This window comes from Epinephelus lanceolatus, chromosome 6, assembly GCF_041903045.1.
Source record: "Epinephelus lanceolatus isolate andai-2023 chromosome 6, ASM4190304v1, whole genome shotgun sequence".
NCBI classification, from domain to species: Eukaryota; Metazoa; Chordata; class Actinopteri; order Perciformes; family Serranidae; genus Epinephelus; species Epinephelus lanceolatus.
Window position 1 is genome coordinate 3,185,643 of NC_135739.1, and position 20,551 is coordinate 3,206,193.

General features: G+C 41.6%; 1 protein-coding gene across 8 annotated transcripts in view; it reads left to right on the forward strand.

The window, feature by feature from the left end:
• ralgps2 (Ral GEF with PH domain and SH3 binding motif 2) overlaps nucleotides 1-20,551 on the forward strand; it is a 104,766-nt gene that overhangs the window by 16,372 nt on the left and 67,843 nt on the right. For 4 of the 8 annotated variants that reach the window (XM_078168458.1, XM_078168463.1, XM_078168461.1 and 1 more), the window contains exons 2-4: nucleotides 16,252-16,361; nucleotides 19,579-19,709; nucleotides 19,973-20,080. In XM_078168458.1, the coding sequence (XP_078024584.1) occupies nucleotides 19,650-19,709; nucleotides 19,973-20,080 (168 nt within the window). In that variant the 5' untranslated portion in view covers nucleotides 16,252-16,361; nucleotides 19,579-19,649. The remainder of the gene's footprint in view (nucleotides 1-16,251; nucleotides 16,362-19,578; nucleotides 19,710-19,972; nucleotides 20,081-20,551) is intronic. The other 4 variants (XM_078168460.1, XM_078168462.1, XM_078168465.1 and 1 more) reach the window with 2 other exon arrangements.

A 20,551-nucleotide genomic window follows, 5' to 3' on the forward strand; every position in this document is an offset into this window, starting at 1 on the left:
AACAAGCCTACGAGCAAGTCGCCCCCTCGTCTGTGACTGGGATTGGATATCTGGCATGCTAGAAAACTGGAGAAGTCTGACACGACTGACAAAGAGCATCAGCCAATGAGAGGTGGGATACGTCCCACGTCAGCACGCAGGAGGACGGAGGAAATGTGAGGAGGACAAGCCGCAGGGCTGCCAGGTCTGCTTATTAGTCGCGACTTTGGGCTTGTTTCTAAAGTGGAGTTGCTTATTTGGGCTTGCTCTCTAAACGTCGCCTTTCTCTATATATATCCGTCGCTTCTTTTGGGCTTGTTTCCATAGCCCTGGTTGCTTGTTTCTCTCCCAAGATCTGGCAACACTGACAAGCCGGCAAGCAACAACAACAATGGCAGTGTCCACAGGATCACGGGGAGCGCGTTGTGTTTGGACCCAGGCCCTGGAGGCAGATCTGATTCAACACTGGGAAGAATATCCATGCCTTTACGATGTGTCGTCTCCAAGTTAAAAAACGTAGTTTGGTGACGTCACCACGTTATCTGGGGCTCTTTTGGCGAGGGCTCAGTGGAGAAGTCTTGTGGTGTGCACACACAGGTCGTAACGCAGTTGGCGAGACTCCTGACAGAAACACACGTCGCCAGGTATGAACGCTCAAAAGATTACGATAGTCTCTGCGACGTAAAATCAGGGTGAAAATCGTTTAATGTGAACTAGGTTTAACCTTGCTAACAGGATTTTTTACGTCTACACATAAATGTACAGTTACTTTTCCACTGTTACCTCCTGTTTGTTTGGCATGCTCCTAACAGTGCTTAATTGTGTTTTTGCAATGTCATTAGGACAAATATTGTGTGTGTGTGTGTGTGTGGATGGATTTTTTTTTTATTTTTTATTTATTTATTTTTTTTTATTTTTTGAGAAAAAAGGAGGGAAAACCCACATTTTCAAAAACACCTGTGACCGTGTGGACTTGGCCTAAGGAACAGCTATCAGGGATTTTCCTAATGCTGATGACCGCATATGTAATTAAACAGTCTAACTGGATAATCACGGCATCGCTCATCTGTTGCATAGTTGGACCGGAAACACATTGACGAATCAGTATGCCATGCAGGTTTTACGCCTGCCCCACTGTGCAGGAGTTTGGGCTCTGTTCACATTTATCTCTTGATTACACACATTGACACAGTCTCTTGTCTCATCCATAACGTCATGGCGGTTTTGTCCGTCTATCTGGAATACGGTGTCACTTCCACCCTGAAATGGTGTTTGCTCGGTCTCCGCGAGAGACTTGTGCCAGTCCTCAGAGACTCATAGAGGAAGACATAGAGATCGTATCAGTTTCCTCTAAACATTACTGCACTGACTGACTGCTCTGTTGCCCTGTATTGTTAGCCTGCCCTTTCCTTGTTAATAGTCCGTGCAGGGAATGACCACAGACATCAGTGCTGCTGCCAGCTCTGCACTTCCTCCGCTTCCTCTCTCTCCCTCCCTCCTTTCCCTTTTTTTTGCCACACTCATCTGTCACCACACTCAGGTTGACTAGTTCTCAGCAGCAGAGTTGAACTTGGGCTGGGCTGCCTGCCCGCTCCCATTTGGGCCACAAATCAGGCTGAAGCCATCACACACACAGACATAGACATACTCACAAACTGTAGGCCGGTGCTGTGCCCACACGTGACAGCCTGCTGCTCTGGGGCACTGCCACATGCCACTACTCACAAGCTTGGCACTGTAGCCTCTCTTTGGTTCATTTGATAACCAGATACTATTATCAGGATCCCGTCCTTGTATTGGCTCCTGGTAGGAGTAGTATTTATAGCATAATTCAGTTAGATTGCTGCTTCGAGCTTTAGGCAGGGCTATCGGAGGTAGGCGCTATCTAGGTCTGTGAGAGTTGTACATACCAAGTGTGTATGTGTCACAGGGGGATGTGCCAGGAGAGAAGACAGAAGCGGGGCCTGCACAGCCTGTCTGTACAGCCTGAGCTCTAATTATCAACCCAGAGAGCTGTAGGGATCGAGGGAGAAGGGAAGAAAGAGGGTGAGAGAGAGAGAGCGAAGTGTATCTAAAAAAAGCCTAATCACACCCCACGGTGCAGGCTGCTGCTACAACACCGATTTAGAACTAGTGGAATTTCACAAACAGGGTACACAGATCTAACTAAACTAGGTTTAAGTGTGCCTGCTTAACATGCTATGTCAGCTGACCAGAATAACAACCAGCTGACAGACCTGGTGACAGTATTTAATCGGCCATGCAAATTTTTATTGTTCGCGCTGAGAACAGAAAATAAAGCTCTCATTATATATTTATGTGGCAGCCTTCCACAGACTGCTCACAAACATTTAACATTTAATTATCCATTACACTTAGCAGCCTTTTGTGCACATCATTCACCCATGTGACCAAAACAAACATTTATAAAGGGAGTCACAGTCTTCTGAAAAACATAGTGATAAGCACTGCTTGAATTGGGCCTGCACTCACTGTTACAGTCACTGGCACAGCTGAGTTTTGCCCCCGATCCTTGTGGCATATTGCTGCTTACTGGTGAATGCCAGTCTACACATAATCATGACTAACAATGTAACCAAGCCAGAACGTAGATGAATTCAGATTGCAGACAGACAAACAGAAGATTCAGACTTAGAGGAAATTCATACACTAAATTGAATTCAACTGCTGATGCAACTTCCCTTTTTCCTAACTTAAGTTGTTAACGCCCAGACACACAAAACTGACATCAAAGAAAAAGTGGCAACGAAAGCTAACTTTGTCTGGCCACAATCTTGCACTCAACATGCCGCAAAAGCCCTTTTTAGATAGGAGTTGTGTAAATTTGCAGGAAAGCCCAATCAGTCTTTTTTCAGCATTGGCAGTATAATATATAATAGTATCGGGGAGTGCAGCAAAATGCCGCCTACCTACGTTTATTTATACAGAATGCGCCTTTTTCGGGGGAATGGGGGGCGTGAGCAAGTAACAAAACGTGTAGCTCAGCGTGTGACGTAAACAGTGACGTGGGAGGGAAGCCACGGCTGGTCAGTCCTTCGGCGATTCTCTCATAAGTCGGCCCGTTCTTCACCGTCCCCGTCATCTGACGGTTAATGGCCTCTTCGTTTGCGAGGACAAGGAGGGCGCACAATTCCTTGTCTCCCCAGTTGCTCATCTTTAGTGTCTGTCAGGTTTGTGTTTCCCTCCTGCTACTAGCTGCTTGCTAATTCCTGCTATCAGCTGTTTCCTGTTTATCCACCGCCAGTGGGTCGCACGTGCGGCGTCATCAACAGTTCCTCCCACAAGTCATCAACAGCCCCTCCCGTTGTGGAAGGCTGCCTCAGTCTGTCTAATCCAAAAAGGTTCCACCAATATGTCTACCCTACGAGGCGGGAAATTGGGCACCTCGGGTCAACTCGCCAATCCGGCTCTGTGTGTCTAAACGCTCGCAGCTTGCCGGCAAAACGGCCCAACATTCGCTGAAAATCTGGCAGTGTAAAAGGGGCTAATGACTCCAACCAATGGCCAGCTAGCATGTAAGTTCTGCGCCTGCATGAGAGGAAATATTACAGCAGGCAGCAGTAGTCTGTGTTTGTCATTATAAAAGGAAAGCTGGATGACACAATGGTTTCAAGACACGAGTTAGCTAGCCAGTCAGTCAACACGACTTAATTTTTAAAAAAACTGATATTAACTATGCGCTAGTGAACAATAACACAAGCCATTACAGACTGTTTATGCTAACGAGCTCAATGGCTAAATAAAAAAGAACTTTTTGTTTCGATCTCACACCCTCTTGACGTCAGCTGTTTGTTTGCATTCCTCACTTCCGTTTGTCTTCTCGTGCAATCAGATGAGCTGCCATTTAGGGTGATTTCATCCACTGATGGGCTGCACTGTCTGAGACACCTAATCAACATGCTAATGCATCTGAAAAACAGCCGACAAGTGTCAACTCATGCCAGCTTTGGCGACACTCTGCAAAAACTTGGGCAACAGACGCTCATCTACAGCCAGAGACTCACCAACAGCCAGGGTCAGGGTCTTTAGCTGTAATGCAAATTACACAGAGGGTACATGTAGCATTGGTGGGAACAAAGAAACACATTTCCTTCATGGTCACACATTCAATTTAAAGATGATATTTCATGTATTTGCTTTCAGTGTTTAAAAAAAACCCTACCAAGCATTTTGATTTTGTCTTTAATGGCAGTCTTTCCAATTGCAATCACTCTCAAGCGAAATAAACATAAGTTTATCTCCCAGCTGATGTTGCTGAAACCCACATTCAAAACTATACTTGTACATACTGGACCACTTCATATAAATCATGTATCCTATAACCATAAACTGTCTGAAGCTGAAGGAAATTTACTGTATCTGAAAGTAATTACGTGCACATATGCTCCCCATGAACCGAAACAGCCTTCATGTGGGATGTACAGTAGACATACCAGAATATGTTATCTAAGATGAAAGACACAGTCTGTGTCGCTGCTGGTTAAGATTATGATGATAATGATGATGATGATGAGTAAAGAAGAAAAGAAAGTTGGCCCAGTGTTAATTTTAGTTCTGATAAATGGATCGGATTGTCATCTCAGATACCAAGAGCATTTCTAGCAATGCATCGAAATGATTGCGTCACTGTGTTCATCTTCTAAACAAGGATCATAATAGAAGTAAGATGGTGTGAACAAATGTGAGACAGTGTCGCTGCTGTGATTTTGAGAAACGCTGCACTATCAAGATTATAGCCTTCAGTTTAGGTAAGATAATCGTCTTCACATTTTTCTGTGCTTCGTCTCGTTCTTTTAAGACCCACTGTATATCCTTGGGTGCTCTGTTGTCCCACAAGATCATCCTTATTTCACAGACAGGCCTAAATATTAATGAGCTGATGGCTCAGGATGTTGGAGGATAGAGCGCAGCTGCTTTAGTGTCAGAATGGTGAGGGTGTGTGTGGTGTCACTGGGTTCACCACATATTGATTTTCTAAAAAAGAAAATGCTTTTACTGTGAAATGATACGCCAACATTAAACTGTTTTCGACTTCTTTTGCATCATGCTGCCACGATAAGTCACGTATACACAGTCTTGTTGTCTCTAAGGATGAGTGTATGTGGAATGGTATTATTATCGTCTCATTTCCTGTTGTGTGTTGATAGAGCACCATTCACTAAGCAACGGGGACACTGGAGTGTGGCGTAAGCTGTGTTGGCAAACCATGTGATTCCTCCGAATTATAAACCTGTTCTGTGTTCTGAGTTGAAATGACGAAACACCCTGTTCTAGGCAGGACAGTTGGAGAGCCTTGGGCAAAAACTGATATTCAGAATATGAGCAAATGGAGCACATGGTTTGAATGTACAGATCTAAGTGTTTGCATATGTAGTTTCAGTCTTTTTGTTTTTCCTTCTGACCTTCATGCAGTTACACTCATGCAAACATTCTCTCTTCTCTACTCTTACTGGTCCAAACTGCCCCTCTCACTTAATAACCTCCAGAGGGATCTGAACACCAGCGGCATGTTAAGTGATGGTGTGAAGAGGCTGTTGGTCATGTTCCCTCGACAGCAACACACGCACACACACTATTGTCCCTCCGCAGGCAGTGCCACCAACCTCTGAGTGAACAGCTAACCTGCTGAGTGAAAGCAGTGTATATCGAACTGCTGTGATATGCAGCCACATGCAGTGTCACTGTGTGTATGGGAAGGTTATTAGAGAGTGTGTGTGATCAATCCGGCCTCTGTTAGCTCCAGATCAATCGTGCTCTCTCCAGGGGAAGGCTTGACTAGAGCCCGGGGAAATATAGAGCCTCCATCCATTCCTCGATGAGCAGGGTTTTTTTTTAACAGGCTCTGCAAAAACTGTAACCAAAGTTGGAAGTAAGGTTGTTCTTTTGGTTACTGTAAAACAGGAGTGAGAGGGAAAGTAGACCCACAATATATTTCTTAAATCCTAATCCTGCTTTGAAGTGTTGTAGGGCTGCCCCTTGAGAGTCGGAGATTTAAATTGTCAGTTGGAGACCCCTCGGTCAACTGAGATTGTTTTTGCTAATTAGTGTACTATGCAGTGTACTTCTGCTGATGTTTTGGTCCCCAGATTTTGCTGCAGAGCTATGGTCCGTTCCATGTAGATCTTACCGCTAGTAAGACGGTAGGAAAGACAGGAAGCTGCGCAAAATTACGCAGCGACACGTCATGACATGCTTCTTTGAGGTGGTTCTACCAGTAGCGGTCTCGTACGAACTCAGAGGACTACGAGTTTCAAAAGACTGACGAAAGCAAAGATGGCTGCACCCTGTATTTACTATGTGGCTCTGCTCTTTACTATTATTTTTTACTGTTTAGCAAATTTGAGTCTTCATTTTAATTACTTGCACACATTATAATGCCTTATGGGAATGCTTTATGATGTGTTGTTGTGCGTGGAATGTCGTGTATGTGTTGTAGGGATAGACCGATATGGATTTTTTTAGGGCCGATGCTGATACCGATTTTTTTCCATCACCCTTAGTCGATGACCGATTATGGACTGCCGATTTTCTTGAGCCGATATTTGGGGCTGATACTGCTTTTGCTCCCACAATTTACATCAAAAAAAATGACACAATGACAACAAATATTACAGGTCTCAAGTTTAAAATAAGAAACATTTATTGAACAATAAAAAATACTAAAACAAGATGGAAAGTTGAGGTAGAGCAGATAGAATATTATTATTATTATTATTATTATTATTATTATTATACATTCAAATAAAAAAAAAGAGTTGAGTGCTCTTAAATCTTCCAGTAATGTCTTTATAAAATAAACAAATATTTAAGCTGAAGCATAAATAAAACAACAACTACTGTACACAGTAGGATTCAACAGCTTTGTTCAACTTAACCACATACTTTCAAATGAAAAAAAGTGCCAGGGAAAAATAAATCCGCGACCTCACGCGCGTATCGGCCGATGCCGATACAAGTAAAAAACCTCAAATATCGGCCCGATATATCAGCCGGCCGATGTATCGGTCTATCCTTAATGTGTTGTTTATCTGTTGGTGTTGGTGAAAGTAGCTAGCAGTGTTGCTAATAATAAAGGCTCCGCTACTGCAATAGCAACGACTGTTTTCTTGGAGGCATCCATCTTTGTTTATGTTTAGGTCCTAAATGGTACAAACGCAAACAGGGATGCATATCGGCAATTTAAACAGGAAGTTAACGACATTTTACGACATCATCTTGAGTCTCACCGCTGGTAGCAACGTAAATGGATCACAGCATAAGCACTCTTGACTTTCACACTACTCTTTGGTACAGAGCTGCAGCCGTGATGCAGCAGCACAGAGGAGGAGAAACTTTGCACCTAAAGGCTCCAAGATACCGACATCTTCTTTCTTGAAAGTCACTGAATGCAAATTGTTAATTTAAATTAGGGATGGGCATTTTGAGTAACTTCCATGTTTGAGTACTCAAATACATTATTATATTATAAGGCTGTAGAATAACAACTACGAGGCATTCATCTCAACGCAAAGTTTTATGCTTTAGGACATTATTTTGTTTACTTTGCAAATTGTAGGAATGCGGATCCTTCAAAAGACATGTTTACGTTGAAATAGGTTTATCTGCAAGTAGTTGTTTCTCTGGTTATATCGGTTTGTCCTTATTGACATAATAGATATTCAAATGATTTGAACTTGTGTGTGTGTGTGTTTTTTAGAAGGAATTAGATGTTGTTTTTGGCCATTTTCGACAGCCCCATTAGATTCTAACTTGTTTACAGGGTTAACCCAGTACAGTGTCTGTCCTTCATGTGACAGTGTGGCCTACTACAATGTAGTGCAAAGATAACTTGCCTGAAAGACAACTGATTTGACTTTGAAGGCCTACGGCTCCTCACAGTGCGAATGGCCTTAGTGTGTGTGTGCTGTGTGTGCTAAACAGAAGAAGAGGAGTACACAGCTTAATGGGCTGTCAGACTCCTCACTGCTCAGCTCAACACACTGACCTACTTTAGTTCCCTGACTTTGGTGCATCTGCGGCATGCTTTTCAAATGCATCAAGCCCTGCTAGGCAAAACAGAAAGCATGTGTCTGTACAGTGCATGCATTATAGAGACAGTGACAGAACCAAGGTACTGTAAATTTAATCAGACAGCCCGGAGGAGCAAAAGAAGAAATGGATTCTTTTCTACCATTGTCAGAGGTTTGTGCAGTGAAAAGGCTGAGGCTGTTACCTGCACTTTGCTCATGATTATTAGGGTCCATGAGCCTTGCTGTGAGAAGAGGAGAAGGACATTTGTGGTGCTCTCACACACACAGTGGGAGCAGATTGAGAAGCGAGGCTCGCAGGGCTGCTCAGTGTCAAAGGCAGGCTTGCAGAGCTGCAGGCAGGGACTGGCAGAGTTGTCAAAGCTGAACGTTACACAAATCTCATGTCTGATCCTTTATTCGCAGTCTCACATCTCGTGACCTTTCTCTGCACACACTTGAGGTACAGTTCTGTAAAGACACACACACACACACAAGTGGTCCCTCCCTCACACACATTCACCACACAAAAGACACGCTAATCCCTTGTTAATATGTGCCTATGTGTGTTGGGGCTGAGATGGAGGGCTGAGTAAACATGTATACACATACAAAAGCAAATGAGATTAAGACTCGGAACAGTCTGGTGCTTTGACTGCCAGGTTCTTACAGTGTTTCTGCTGTATAGAGCCATCTGTGATGCACTGCCACAGTTCTGTCAAGACTTCCACTGAATTATATCAACATTTCATTGCGTCTTGCGTAAAAAAAAATTGGGTTCAAGGGAAGAAAGCAGCTGCTGTCAGATGTTGGTCAAGAAAAGGCTAATGGGGAAGTTTCAGTGGTTACCACCCATAAAGTCATGTTATACCCCATTTGGATGCTTAGTGTTCGTTATTGATGACATTTTTGTCAGTGTAACACTAATCTGTTCAGATAGTATTTAGCTATGTTTTTGGCACAGTATTGCAACTATTGATTATTTATATACTCAAACTGCTGATCATTTTCTTGATTAATTATTTAAAGCACATCTTAATGTTTTGGAGGTGATATCTCCAAATGTCTTGTTTTGTCAGACCAAAAGTCCAAAACCTAAAGATATTTAATCGCAATTTAAGACAAGAAAAAACAGTGTTCATATGTACGAGGTCGAGGCTGTCGAGTGTTTGGTATTTATGCTTGAAAAACCACTTAAACAACTTTGCATGACATCAAAGAAAAGCAGCAAATCCTTAAAAATAAGAAGCTGGAATAAGAGATGGTCTTGTATTTTTTCTTTATAATTCACTTACTGATTCATTGATTGATTCATCTGTAGTTCCTGATAGAGGTTAAACGTCTAATCGAGTAATCGACCACTTGTTCATAATTTAAGTATTATTGTTCCTTCCACTGCCACAAACACTAGCCATGTTTCCATCAGCCTGTTTAGATGCACATCTGGAAGTATCGCATCGGAAAATTATGATGGAAACGCCAAAATTCGAATTAAAATCCCCTGATTCGCACAAACTAGAATACGCTCACTTTAGCTGGGTTTTGGTTGATTCGAAAAAATGTTGATTCGCAAAATAGGGGATGGAAACAGTTATGTTCGAATTAAGTCTGACATAGTGCACCTCTCTCCATGGTGATATCCACACTCCGGGTCGGGAAGGCGGTAATGCATTTACGAGCTGGTTGCCAACCGCCAGAAAACGTAGAAGAAGAAGAAGAATGCGAGACTTGTTTTGTTTCCGGTTCTGTGGAAAACTCGCGCGAGTTCGTAGTTTTCACCGAAGTTCGTACATTTAATGGAAACACACAGGATTCATATTTCTTTTAATGTGCATTCCCCAATGATTCGAATCACTTTTGGATGGAAACATAGCTATTGTCAAATATGCAGCAGATGCTCTCTGATGTGTTGACCTCCTAGGAAATGGCCTTGTTGTTGTATTGGGGTTGTATGGAGTACTTATCTATAGCAAGTATATTACTTACAGTAGATGTCAGTTGACACGATCCCAGTTTGGAGAAGCAGGCACGAGTACTGACACAAAAGATGAGCAATGTGCTGCTGTGGAGGTGGATAGCAGCAAAACATAATTTAGCCACCTCAAAAAAATTGAACCATTTTAAGTCTATGCTATATTGAGAATGTTTTCACTGCTTTAACGTGCCGCAGACAGACTGTTCAGACAAGGAAGCCCTTACCGGCTTCAGTTCCCCATCTACGCTCTCGTCAAAGCCACCAGACTCCACTGACAAAAGCAGTCATATGAGGACACTGACCAGGAGAGCTGCTGCCTTGATCAGATACTAAGTTTGTGAACCCTCTGTGTTTCTGAGTTTTGTCTTCTGTCTTGTTTTTGTTTAGTTTTAAATTCACCAGTGAGTAGCCAAATGGAGTTTTGTTGTACCTGTGCCTATAGTAACAGTGAAGATCATTCTATTCTAATCTGAATTTAAACGGCAAAGTCACACAATAACACAATTAAGTGGTGTAGGCAGCAGTAGACCAGCAGCTCTAGTGTTCACAGATGTTGAATCACAGTTTTTCTCAGTGGATTCTGGCTTTAAAGAGAGCGATATAACGGCTTTGGTCCCCTCTCAGAAATTGCTGTCTGACGGTGATGGTGAGGTAAAGCAGCACACACTTTATGTGATATTAATTCTTTCAGGCTATTAAAATATGATCAGCTGTCAGCACTCCTGCCTGCATCTCCAATCTGGGGGCGTGCTGACTGACATTTACAGTAACACACTGACGATGGGTAAGTACCTCATGCAGCCCTACTTGGAGAGATGTGAACTATCCCTTTAAAGTTGGAATATTCTGCTGTAAAATGAGGTCGAGGTGAAGAGGAGAAGGACAGGAGACAGGCAGTGTAAGGAGGACAGAGGACACGCCGAATAGAGTTGGTGGAGACCTGTTTTCAGGGCCACAGGAGACAGGAATGTAAAGGGTCAGTGCACGATGTGGAATGTGTTGTCACATGCACAAATACACTGGCATGTGCATGACGACACACAAAAACACTCACTGATGCTCATTGTGCCCTTTCGTAACAAGGCTTGTTAGGCTGCCAGTGCCTTTTGTGTTTGAGCCGCAGTATGTATGTGCATGTCAAAAAGCTGTCTGACAACAGGAACGGAGGGAGGGAGAGGCAGCCGACTCACACAGGGCTGATTCAACAGCACCTGCTATGCAGTGTAATGAGTCACATTTAGCTTTACAGCGACACATCCATCGCTCCAACATGAATCATTCCACTTTCTGTCACTCTTCCTCTGTTATTCTCTGCTTCCTCCTCTGATCCCTGTCATGTCCCCCTGAAGTCTCATCCTGGTGATGCCGAAACATTGTCAGCCCATCCGAACACACACACACCCACACCTTATCACCACTCGCATGTTGTTGCTTTAGCCGGGCATATAAACATTCACCGGACTTGAACCTCAGTAAGCGAAGCATGAGGATTTAACCACGTGGAATTATGTCACCAAACACAACACATTTCAGCTCGGCTCACTGTCAGAAGCGCATGGATGTTGCCAAGAGCAGAGAGGGGGGGACTCTTACATCAGAAGGCCTGGCTAGTGAGGACTGGATAGGCACTGACTCACAAGGAGGGGGTGTAGTTTCTCTCTGTGTTTTTGAAGTAGCATAGCTGGAGGTGTGGGCGTCGGAAGGAGCTGTAAAGTTAAGAGATATAAGCTGGTCCAGGATGGATAATGACTGACAGGGAAGCTCAGACAGAGAGCAAACTGACAGCAGACGAGCAGAAACAGGCTGCTGCCAGGGGGTGTTGACACCGCTCAGGGTATAGGCAGATCAACACTTTATGTGACAGTGACACATGACACATTTAGATGTGAGCTCTTTGTGTGCAAAGAGATGTTATTTCTATTCCCCTAGCACAAAAACAAGCAGCTCGTCAGGGCTGTTATCAACCTCTGAGATGCTGTTTACTCGGTCAGATGTGATCTCTGAAAGAATGTATAGGCTTATGTCAGAAAAGGTTTAAAGTTTGCTTTGGTGAGTGGAAATCTTAATCCACTGTTTGCTCTGCTTGTGAGCTTTGTACCCAGACCCAGCATGATAGCAACCTGAAGGGGATGACAAGATCTTAGCTCCTACCTGATGGCTAAAGGCCAACTGCTGTCTGCCAGCATGCAGCATTTGTCTTAAGCCAGCTGGAGTCACACACAGGCCGTTATCTCTTAGAGTAGTGAGACACCTACTGGCCAATGTGAGTCATGTCATGTAAGAGGTTTGAGGCAGAGAGCATGATGGGATTTACACTTGATGCATGAAGTCAAACACTTTTGGGCATAGTGGACACTTGCACTGGTAAATCTGATATTTAAGTCAGTGTCTCCTATAGAATAAAATATTGGAAAAAAATAAAGTTATTATCTGGAATGCTTTATAGAGAATGTACCATACATAAAGCTGCAACAAATAATCAGCTGATAGAAAGACAATTAAGTGCCAACTATTTTGATAACTGAATAATCTTTTCAGTCATTTTTATGCATAAATGTCAAACATTTGCTGGTTTCAGCTTCTTAAATGTGAGAATGTCAGGGTTCCCAAGATCATGGAAAACCTGGACAAGTCATCGAATTTCACGGTCACGTTTTGGAGGCTGAGAATAATCATTGACATGGGCAAAAGTCATTGGAACTTTTGGAAGAGTCATGGAAGTTTGTCATGTATAATGAAATTTTAACCGTAATCGTCCCTGGATAAACTTTCATGTAATGTAATACGAGGGCAAATTCATTTTTTGTAGCCGATAATGTAACGTCGCCATAAAATGCATTGATGCTTGACAACATATCGTTTACCATCATGCACATGTCTATATTATCTTCCCACGTTCCGTTCTTCTCCTCTTGTATGCACGCTAACTCAAATGATGTATGAGAGAGTTTAAATCTAATAGTAATAGTTAATAATAATAGTTTTTAGTAGGGGTGTAACAGTACACAAAAATCTCGGTTCGGTATGTACCTCGGTACACAAGTCACGGTTCGTTTTTTTTTCGGTACAGTAATGAAAAAAATAGACAACTATTAAATATCTTTTACTTATTGGTAACCTTATTAAAACATACCACCACAGCAGTTAACTCTTTTTACACAATTTTTGAATGAAACAAATATATATAAAATCCTGCTTTTTCACATTGTTTGAATGAAGATAGAAATATAAAAGTGAAAAATAAAATCCTGCTGTTTTTTTAACACATTTTTTGAATGAAAAATATAAATATACATTTCTGCTTTAACAGTTTAACTCAATTAAAATAAAAAGTATAGTGCAGCTGGTCAGCTTTAAAGCCTGCTCAGATTCAGTTTTACTAGGAACTTACTTAGCTTTCCCACTTTGTTAAAGTGCAGTAAACAAAACATGCTTATATCTAAAGTGCAGCTTAAACAATTTTACTCAACTCCAATGGCGTTGATTATTTCTTTAGCGCGATGGTCAGGGAAACGCTCTTTCTTTTTAAACGACAACGATATTGTAGTTTGCACCAGATTGCTTTTTCTAGTCGTGCCGGTTAACGTTCAAACTCGGGTGGTGTCGCTTTAGATGCGTTAGCGTGTTAGACGTGTTTCCAAGTACATACCCGACCTCTGTTCTGCAGTGTTGGCACACTGCTTTTGTCTTGTCAACTTGTTTATTTCCATCTTCGTATTTTACCCTGAAACCAAAGTGTTCCCAAACGGAGGACTTAAGGTTTGCAGGTGGGTCTTCAGGTTCGTCAGGCTCACTTGTCATGTTGTCAAAATGCAAGAATGCGCTGCACAAAGTGAAAGCGGAGATTTACGGAACTTGATCCGTCACTCAATTATGTCCGTCGGGGAACTAGATAGTTTAAATGGTTCGGCTCGCAAAAACGGAATTAAAATAAAACAAAATAAAATAAAATAATATCCTGCGCCCAATAATTCGGTACAGGGTCGTGCCGAACCGAAAGTCGCGTACCAAACGGTTCGACACAAACACATGTACCGTCACAGCCCTAGTTTTTAGGTTTTGGACTGTTGGTTGGACTAAAAAAGATATTTGAAGAGGTGACTTTGGGCTCTGGAAAATTGTGATGAGGTTTGTTTATTTTATTTTATCTTATTTAACTTTCTGGCATGTATAGACTAAACTGTTTAATTGCTTCATTGTGACAATAATCTGCAGATTATTTGATTATTAAAATGATTGTTAGTTGCAGCCCTAATCATAAAAAAATCATCAGTTTGCATGATAGTTATAAAAGCCAGCACACCTCCCATTGGTTGGTCATGCTCTCCTGTTGATTGGCTTGTAGAGTTTCACCTGTCCTAGTTTTGTTAATATTAAAGTAAAGAACTGAAGCAGCTAATAGATTAATGGATTAGTCACAGAGAATCATCTGTCAACTATTTTAACAAACGATTAATGAAGTAATTTTTCAAGAAAACTGACGAAAGTTAACTTCTTCCACCTTCTTACTTGTGAAGATTTGCTGACGTCTTTGTCTCATGTGATAGTAAACTTATTCTTTCCTGGGTGTCAGACCATTGGTTGGACAGAACAAGAAATCTGAAGACCATCACCAATGATTAGACAAAATTATCAACTGATTAAAGGTGGAGTCAAATTCGTTAAACGTCTCCTCACGGACGACTTGCTGTCCATTCTCTGTATGTGCTGAAAATAAAATCAGGTGTACATAGACCGCTCTGGCTCTTTGAATGTGAAACAAAGAAAGTGGCCGAGCCATACAACACTAACACAGCTCATCTTCCTCTTCCACGTCCTCTGCCATGAAGACTGGAGCTACATCATGACAGTAATGTGATGTAAATAACTTTGAAGAGATTACAGCTTCTGAAGGAGCAATGAGAGGAGGGGTGTATTTGTTTTGGTGTTGACTTCAAATATAGATAATCTCTATAAGCAGATACAGGAAGCAACAGGACAAGATTTTGGTATTGGAAACATCCTGGTTACTCTGTTTGCAGCCCGAGCAGTAGGGCTGCAACTAACCATTATTTTCATTGTCGACTAATCTGTCGATTATTTCTTTGACTAGTCGACTAATCGTTTTATCGAAAAATGTGTTAAAATGTTGAAAAATGTCGGTGTGTCTCTCCCAAAACCTAAAATTATGTCATCTAATGTCTTGTTTCGTACTCACGCCAAAGGGTTTTAGTTCACCGTCATGGGAGAGTGTGTAAAGCTGACAATATCTGAACAGAAGAAGCTGCAGTAAGAGTATTTTGGGGTACTTTTAGTAGTAGTACTTTCGTATGAAAAATGACTCAAACCGATTAGCCGACTACTAAAATAGTCACTGATTATTTTAATAGTCGATTAGTCATTGATTAGTCGACTAATCGTTGCAGCCCTACCGAGCAGCATTGACCAATCACGTTTTAGGGGCAGGTAAGCAGTCTATGTGATGGTGGAACACATTGGCTGAAATTAAGCTCAGTATCTATTTTTTCATACATTTAATAGCCTCCAGAAATTTCCCCAGGGTCTACAGTACATGATGGTATTTGCATGCAGCGCTCACCATGCCCCTACACCCCCTCCTCGGCGATTTCGGAACCCATCAGTTATCGGTTTAGCTTTAAGTAAGCTTTTAAAATGTATCTGCATTCATCTGGAAAAATCGAAGTCTAGAGTTCAGTCGCAGGGACGAGGGAGTCTTGGCCCGAGTATCGCTCGCTATACTGGAGGAGGCTGATTGAAATATCAGCCATCTTTCCCATGAATCATAGACTTCACCTTCAGTTGAGAAATATTTTGGCAGATGAATCTCTAATGATAGTAATTGTTACCTGCAGTCCTACACGCTTGTCTGGTCCTGTGTGCTGGACATTCAATCAAATGTAATTACATAATAATAATTTTATAATTCTTGTACCACCGTTTGGTTTTATAGTTGAGATGCAGAGGAGCTCTGATGGTCAAACTGTGAGGGAAGGTTTACTGAGAACAAGGTCACGTCCGTTAATCTGTCTCATAGTTGCTAAAACTGAGAGTTGAGAAGATGCAGCACCAAAGTTTCCACCAGAACAGACGCTACAGATCTCATTAGTGCGATGGCTGATGGTTTGTTGAGCACTCACACCAAACCAGATCAGCTATTGGATTTTTTGGCAGCGTGCATTTATAATGGCTGCGTGGGTTTTCCTCATGTTCAGAAGAATCATTCTGCCTTCCTCTCTGTCTCTCCCTTTTGTTCTCCTCACGTTCACACAGACAGCAGGAGCCAGCCTCAGAGAAAGACAGGGCTCGATAGATAAAGACAGCCACACAGAAACAACAGGCTAACCTCACGTCCAACACTATGCGCATCTGACACACAACTGGTGAGTACGGCCTCGTCTTTGTGAGAGCAGCTTGTTTTTGGGAGTGTGGTGGCAGCACAGGTGTGTCTGTGTACAGTACTGTTTTTTTTAATTCTCCTAGCATATGATTACAGTCACACACACCTCAGTTAGAGGAGCAGATATGACTGTATGCTGTAGGGTTGTCATGAAAGATACCAGAATTTTAAACTTGGATACGATACTCAATGCGTCTTTTGATAGCAGAGCAAAAATGTCCTATGATAGCGGAACATTTTATTATTCCATGAACAACCTGCACACAGTGCTGGTACAGGAAAAGTTAGTGAACACTGTCACATGGTGGGTTTGTCGCTGGAGAGGACTCTGATTGTATACGTAGTTTAGGCACCGTCGAATAATTAACAGAGATGTATCGCTTTAAATGCATGGTATCAAAAAGTATTGATACCTGTGACAACCTTACACAAAAGTGTAGCTCAACAAACTTAAAGAACGAAAACTTTAATCTGTTTTGAGTGTTTATCTTTGACTGAAAACAAGGTTGCTAGTTAAATGGGACACTTGGGTCACAAAATGTATTTTAATTTAAAAAATCCCTAGGCTGTGTGTGTGTGTGTGTGTGTGTGTGTGTGTGTGTGTGTGTGTGTGCGGTGTCTGTAGAAAAAACTCCCCTGTGATATCTGACATCATAGCCCAGGGGCACCCCAGACAAACAACAAGACATACGTAGGTATTAGAGCAGGAAGTGGGGTAATTACAGATGTGTGACTTTATGAACAACAGACAGACTCAGACTTGTAAATACAGACGGGCTATTGCTTCCTGTGTAGTTATGCACTACTGTCAAACAATGGGAGGGAAGTTGACATGATGTAGTGGTGTTTGCTCTCGGCCGAGCAGAATGCAACTGTGGAAAGCAGCTAATGGCTCTTAAAGCACCGGCCATCTCAGCTCCAGCCTGTGGCCAGCCAAAAAGACAGACCGAGAGACGGACACACACACACACACACACACACACACACACACACACACACAGAGGTCTGCATTGTTAAGTACACAAGGGAAGGCTTTGCTGGCCTTCAGTATTCTAAGCAGCTTCTTATTTTTCATTTCGGTGTCTTTGTGCTTTTGGCACAGAAGAGTCTCTGAGGTGTTTCAGTCACGGCAGAGAAGAATATTCAGGAATATTGAAATATCATCATGATAAGAAAATTCTTTACACTTTAATCTATCTGCAAAAGATGTGGACACTGAGCCTCTGATCTCACATCCATGTATAAAAAATCATCACATGCTTAAATAATTTCTCACTGTGTCTGTATCAGTCCACGTGACCACATATTCATCCAGACTGGGATATTAACACTTGAGTTACTATAGTGTTTTGTTTTTTTTTTTTTCCATTTTGATTTTTAATTTTTTTTTTTATTAAGTAAGTCATTTAATTTAATTTAATTTAATTTAATTTTTTATTTTAACTTTATTTAATTTAATTTAATTTAATTTAATTTAATTTAATTTAATTTAATTTTTGTGTGTGTGTGTTTAATGGGACAGAGCCAACATCTAAAAAGTTCAGAATAGGTATTAGAATACAAACACAACACTTTGTAAATTGCAAATGAACCAGTGCCTCCTGATGCTTGTTGTATTGACAGATTTGACCAAAAATGACTTAAAATCATTCCCTGTATATTTTTTATTTCATTTTACTTAATTTTTTAAATACACTATACTCTTTTTTATTTAGTTTCCATTTTCTCTCTTAAGTCTAGTTCTTATTTTTAGTACAGTTAAATAAAATGACTTCTCACACCTAGTTTTAGTTATAGATTAGTTTTAATTAACTATAATAACTTTGATTGACAGAGGAACATGGATACTTGAATTGTCTTTTTTCAGATACCATGGGTGTTAATAAATAATGCGCGTGCTAAAACTATTTAACGATTATCAGATTCACAGGGGAAAAGGCGACACTGTTGCTAAATTCCTTAAATCAGTGACTCTCAAATAGTGTCATGATGCACATCGAGGTGTGCTGTAGAATTTTGTAATAATCACATTATTATTGTAATGCTCAGCTGGACCTGTACAAAAAGTTCTGAATGAATATTTTAATTGACTGTATCAGTATGTTGTGCACGCCCATTATAAGTGTATGACACAGACACGTCACATTATCTTACATTATTTTCTTTTTAAATGGATGTGTTAGTCGTGCTTTGATGTGATTTTAAAAAGTTTAAAATGAATTCTTGAATCATTTTGTTAATAGAGTAATAGTTGGTTTTCGATCATTATTTGATATTAGTAAATAAAAATAAACATTTATGTTGTGATAAGAGTGATAACACACGTTATAGAGGCTGTTGTGCACAGATATTAATACAGGTGTGTCTTGAGATTTTGGCTCGTCCTCGTCCTGACATTGTCAAGAAAACAAACAGATATAATCTAGTTACAGTTTTAAATACTTATTAAGCAATTGTACACTCATTCATGTGTTTGGTTCAATTCATTATATCATACTGACAATGGCATGAATGACACACAGGGCCCAGGTACTCACATAGTCAGTAGGTTTTTTGGGCAAAGACAAACTAACCAAACTAACCCAAAGACATATGATTAAACCTTATTTGTTTCCAGCAGCCAGTTTGTGTTCTCCTGAAACTCTGTTAAATGTTGAAATTCAGGATATTCCTCTCTGGTAGCCAGTTGACAAAAGTAAACAGGAATCTCTTCAGTGTCCGGCCTGTGGAGTTACTGAGTGGCAGTGGGTCGTGCTCCAGTGTCGCGTGTAAGCTGTTTAGTGTTGTGGCTCGAACTGACAGCTGCTTTCTCCAAACCCCTTTCACAGAAGATCTCTTCCTAATGCTCAGCCTAAGCTCCTTCTGTCCTGTCCCTTCTTGTGTGTAGTGAGTGACAGGCTGTGAAAGTGAGCGTCCATATGGAATTCACCGGCGTGCTGGGACAATCACTGGACCTGTCAACACCTTCACTGCCACCTCAAGTTCACTCATAACTAATTTTCCGAGGTTGAATTCAGTTCAGTTGTTGATTCGGTCAGTGCTTTATGAGGTCAGCCTGACAGTGCTACCGCTTACTTCAACCAGTAGGTGGTGCTGCTGCCACAGGCTGATTGATGTGTCTGCTTCAGTCTGAAGGTGATTATGGTTGAGATGTGCAAAATGTACTCACAGTGGCATCCTGTTAATGTGTGTGTTTTCAGAGGGCCGGGCGGGCTTTGCTGCAGCTGAGGATGATGAATGGTCTCGTGCGCTAGAGCTAGATGGTGTGGGAATGATGGACCTCCCTAATGGCCAATCAAGCATCACCACCAATGCTGCAACAGTCTCTGAGGTGAGGCCACACCCACTTGCTATACCACACTTCATTGTGCGTGCTTCTTTTAGCGCTTTAGACACTTACCTGTGAGTTCCTGGTGAGGTGATAAATATTAAGCCAACACGTTTTTCAGTGATCCTCAGCTGTGCTGCGACACCATGTTGGTTATTTAGCCTTCTTGAACCTTGCATACTTCACCTCTCTTCCACTTGATAACCTTGTTCTTAACAGCGCAGCCATCATTCCTCTTAACCTTGTGATTTAACGGTGTCTTCTAGAAGAGCAGCAGCTCAGAGTCTCTCAGCGATAAGGGTTCTTCGGACCTGAAGAAGAGTTTTGACGCTGTTGTTTTCGATGTGCTGAAGGTCACTCCTGAAGAATATGCAGTAAGTGAAGTTAAAGTGTGTGCGCGTCTGTCCTTGTCTGGTTAATCTGTATGTATGAGTGTTTAAAGAACGAAATGTTCAGTAAGCACAAAAGTGATGTGCTGACTTCAGATAGGAGGAGATGGGATGATAGAGGAGGAAATGGGGTCAGAGTTTGGATCAGTAATAATTGATGATGTTTGGCAGTGCCAAGCAGCCACTCATAGATTTGCTCTGGCTGCCTCTGCACAAACTTTCCATGGTGACTGTGAACAAACACAAGTTGCATTACTGTTAAAATAATCTTACCTTGTCATTAGGAGTAATGTTGCTCACGGTCGTCTCATGATTAATCAAATAAAAGAATGTTCCTCATCATGTCTGGAATCTTGTATCAGAGCTTTGATGTTTGTCCATTAGTCTGCACCATCCAACCACAAGAGGGCACTCTTGATCTTCTTTTTCCTTCAGCGTCTTCATTTCACATCTCTC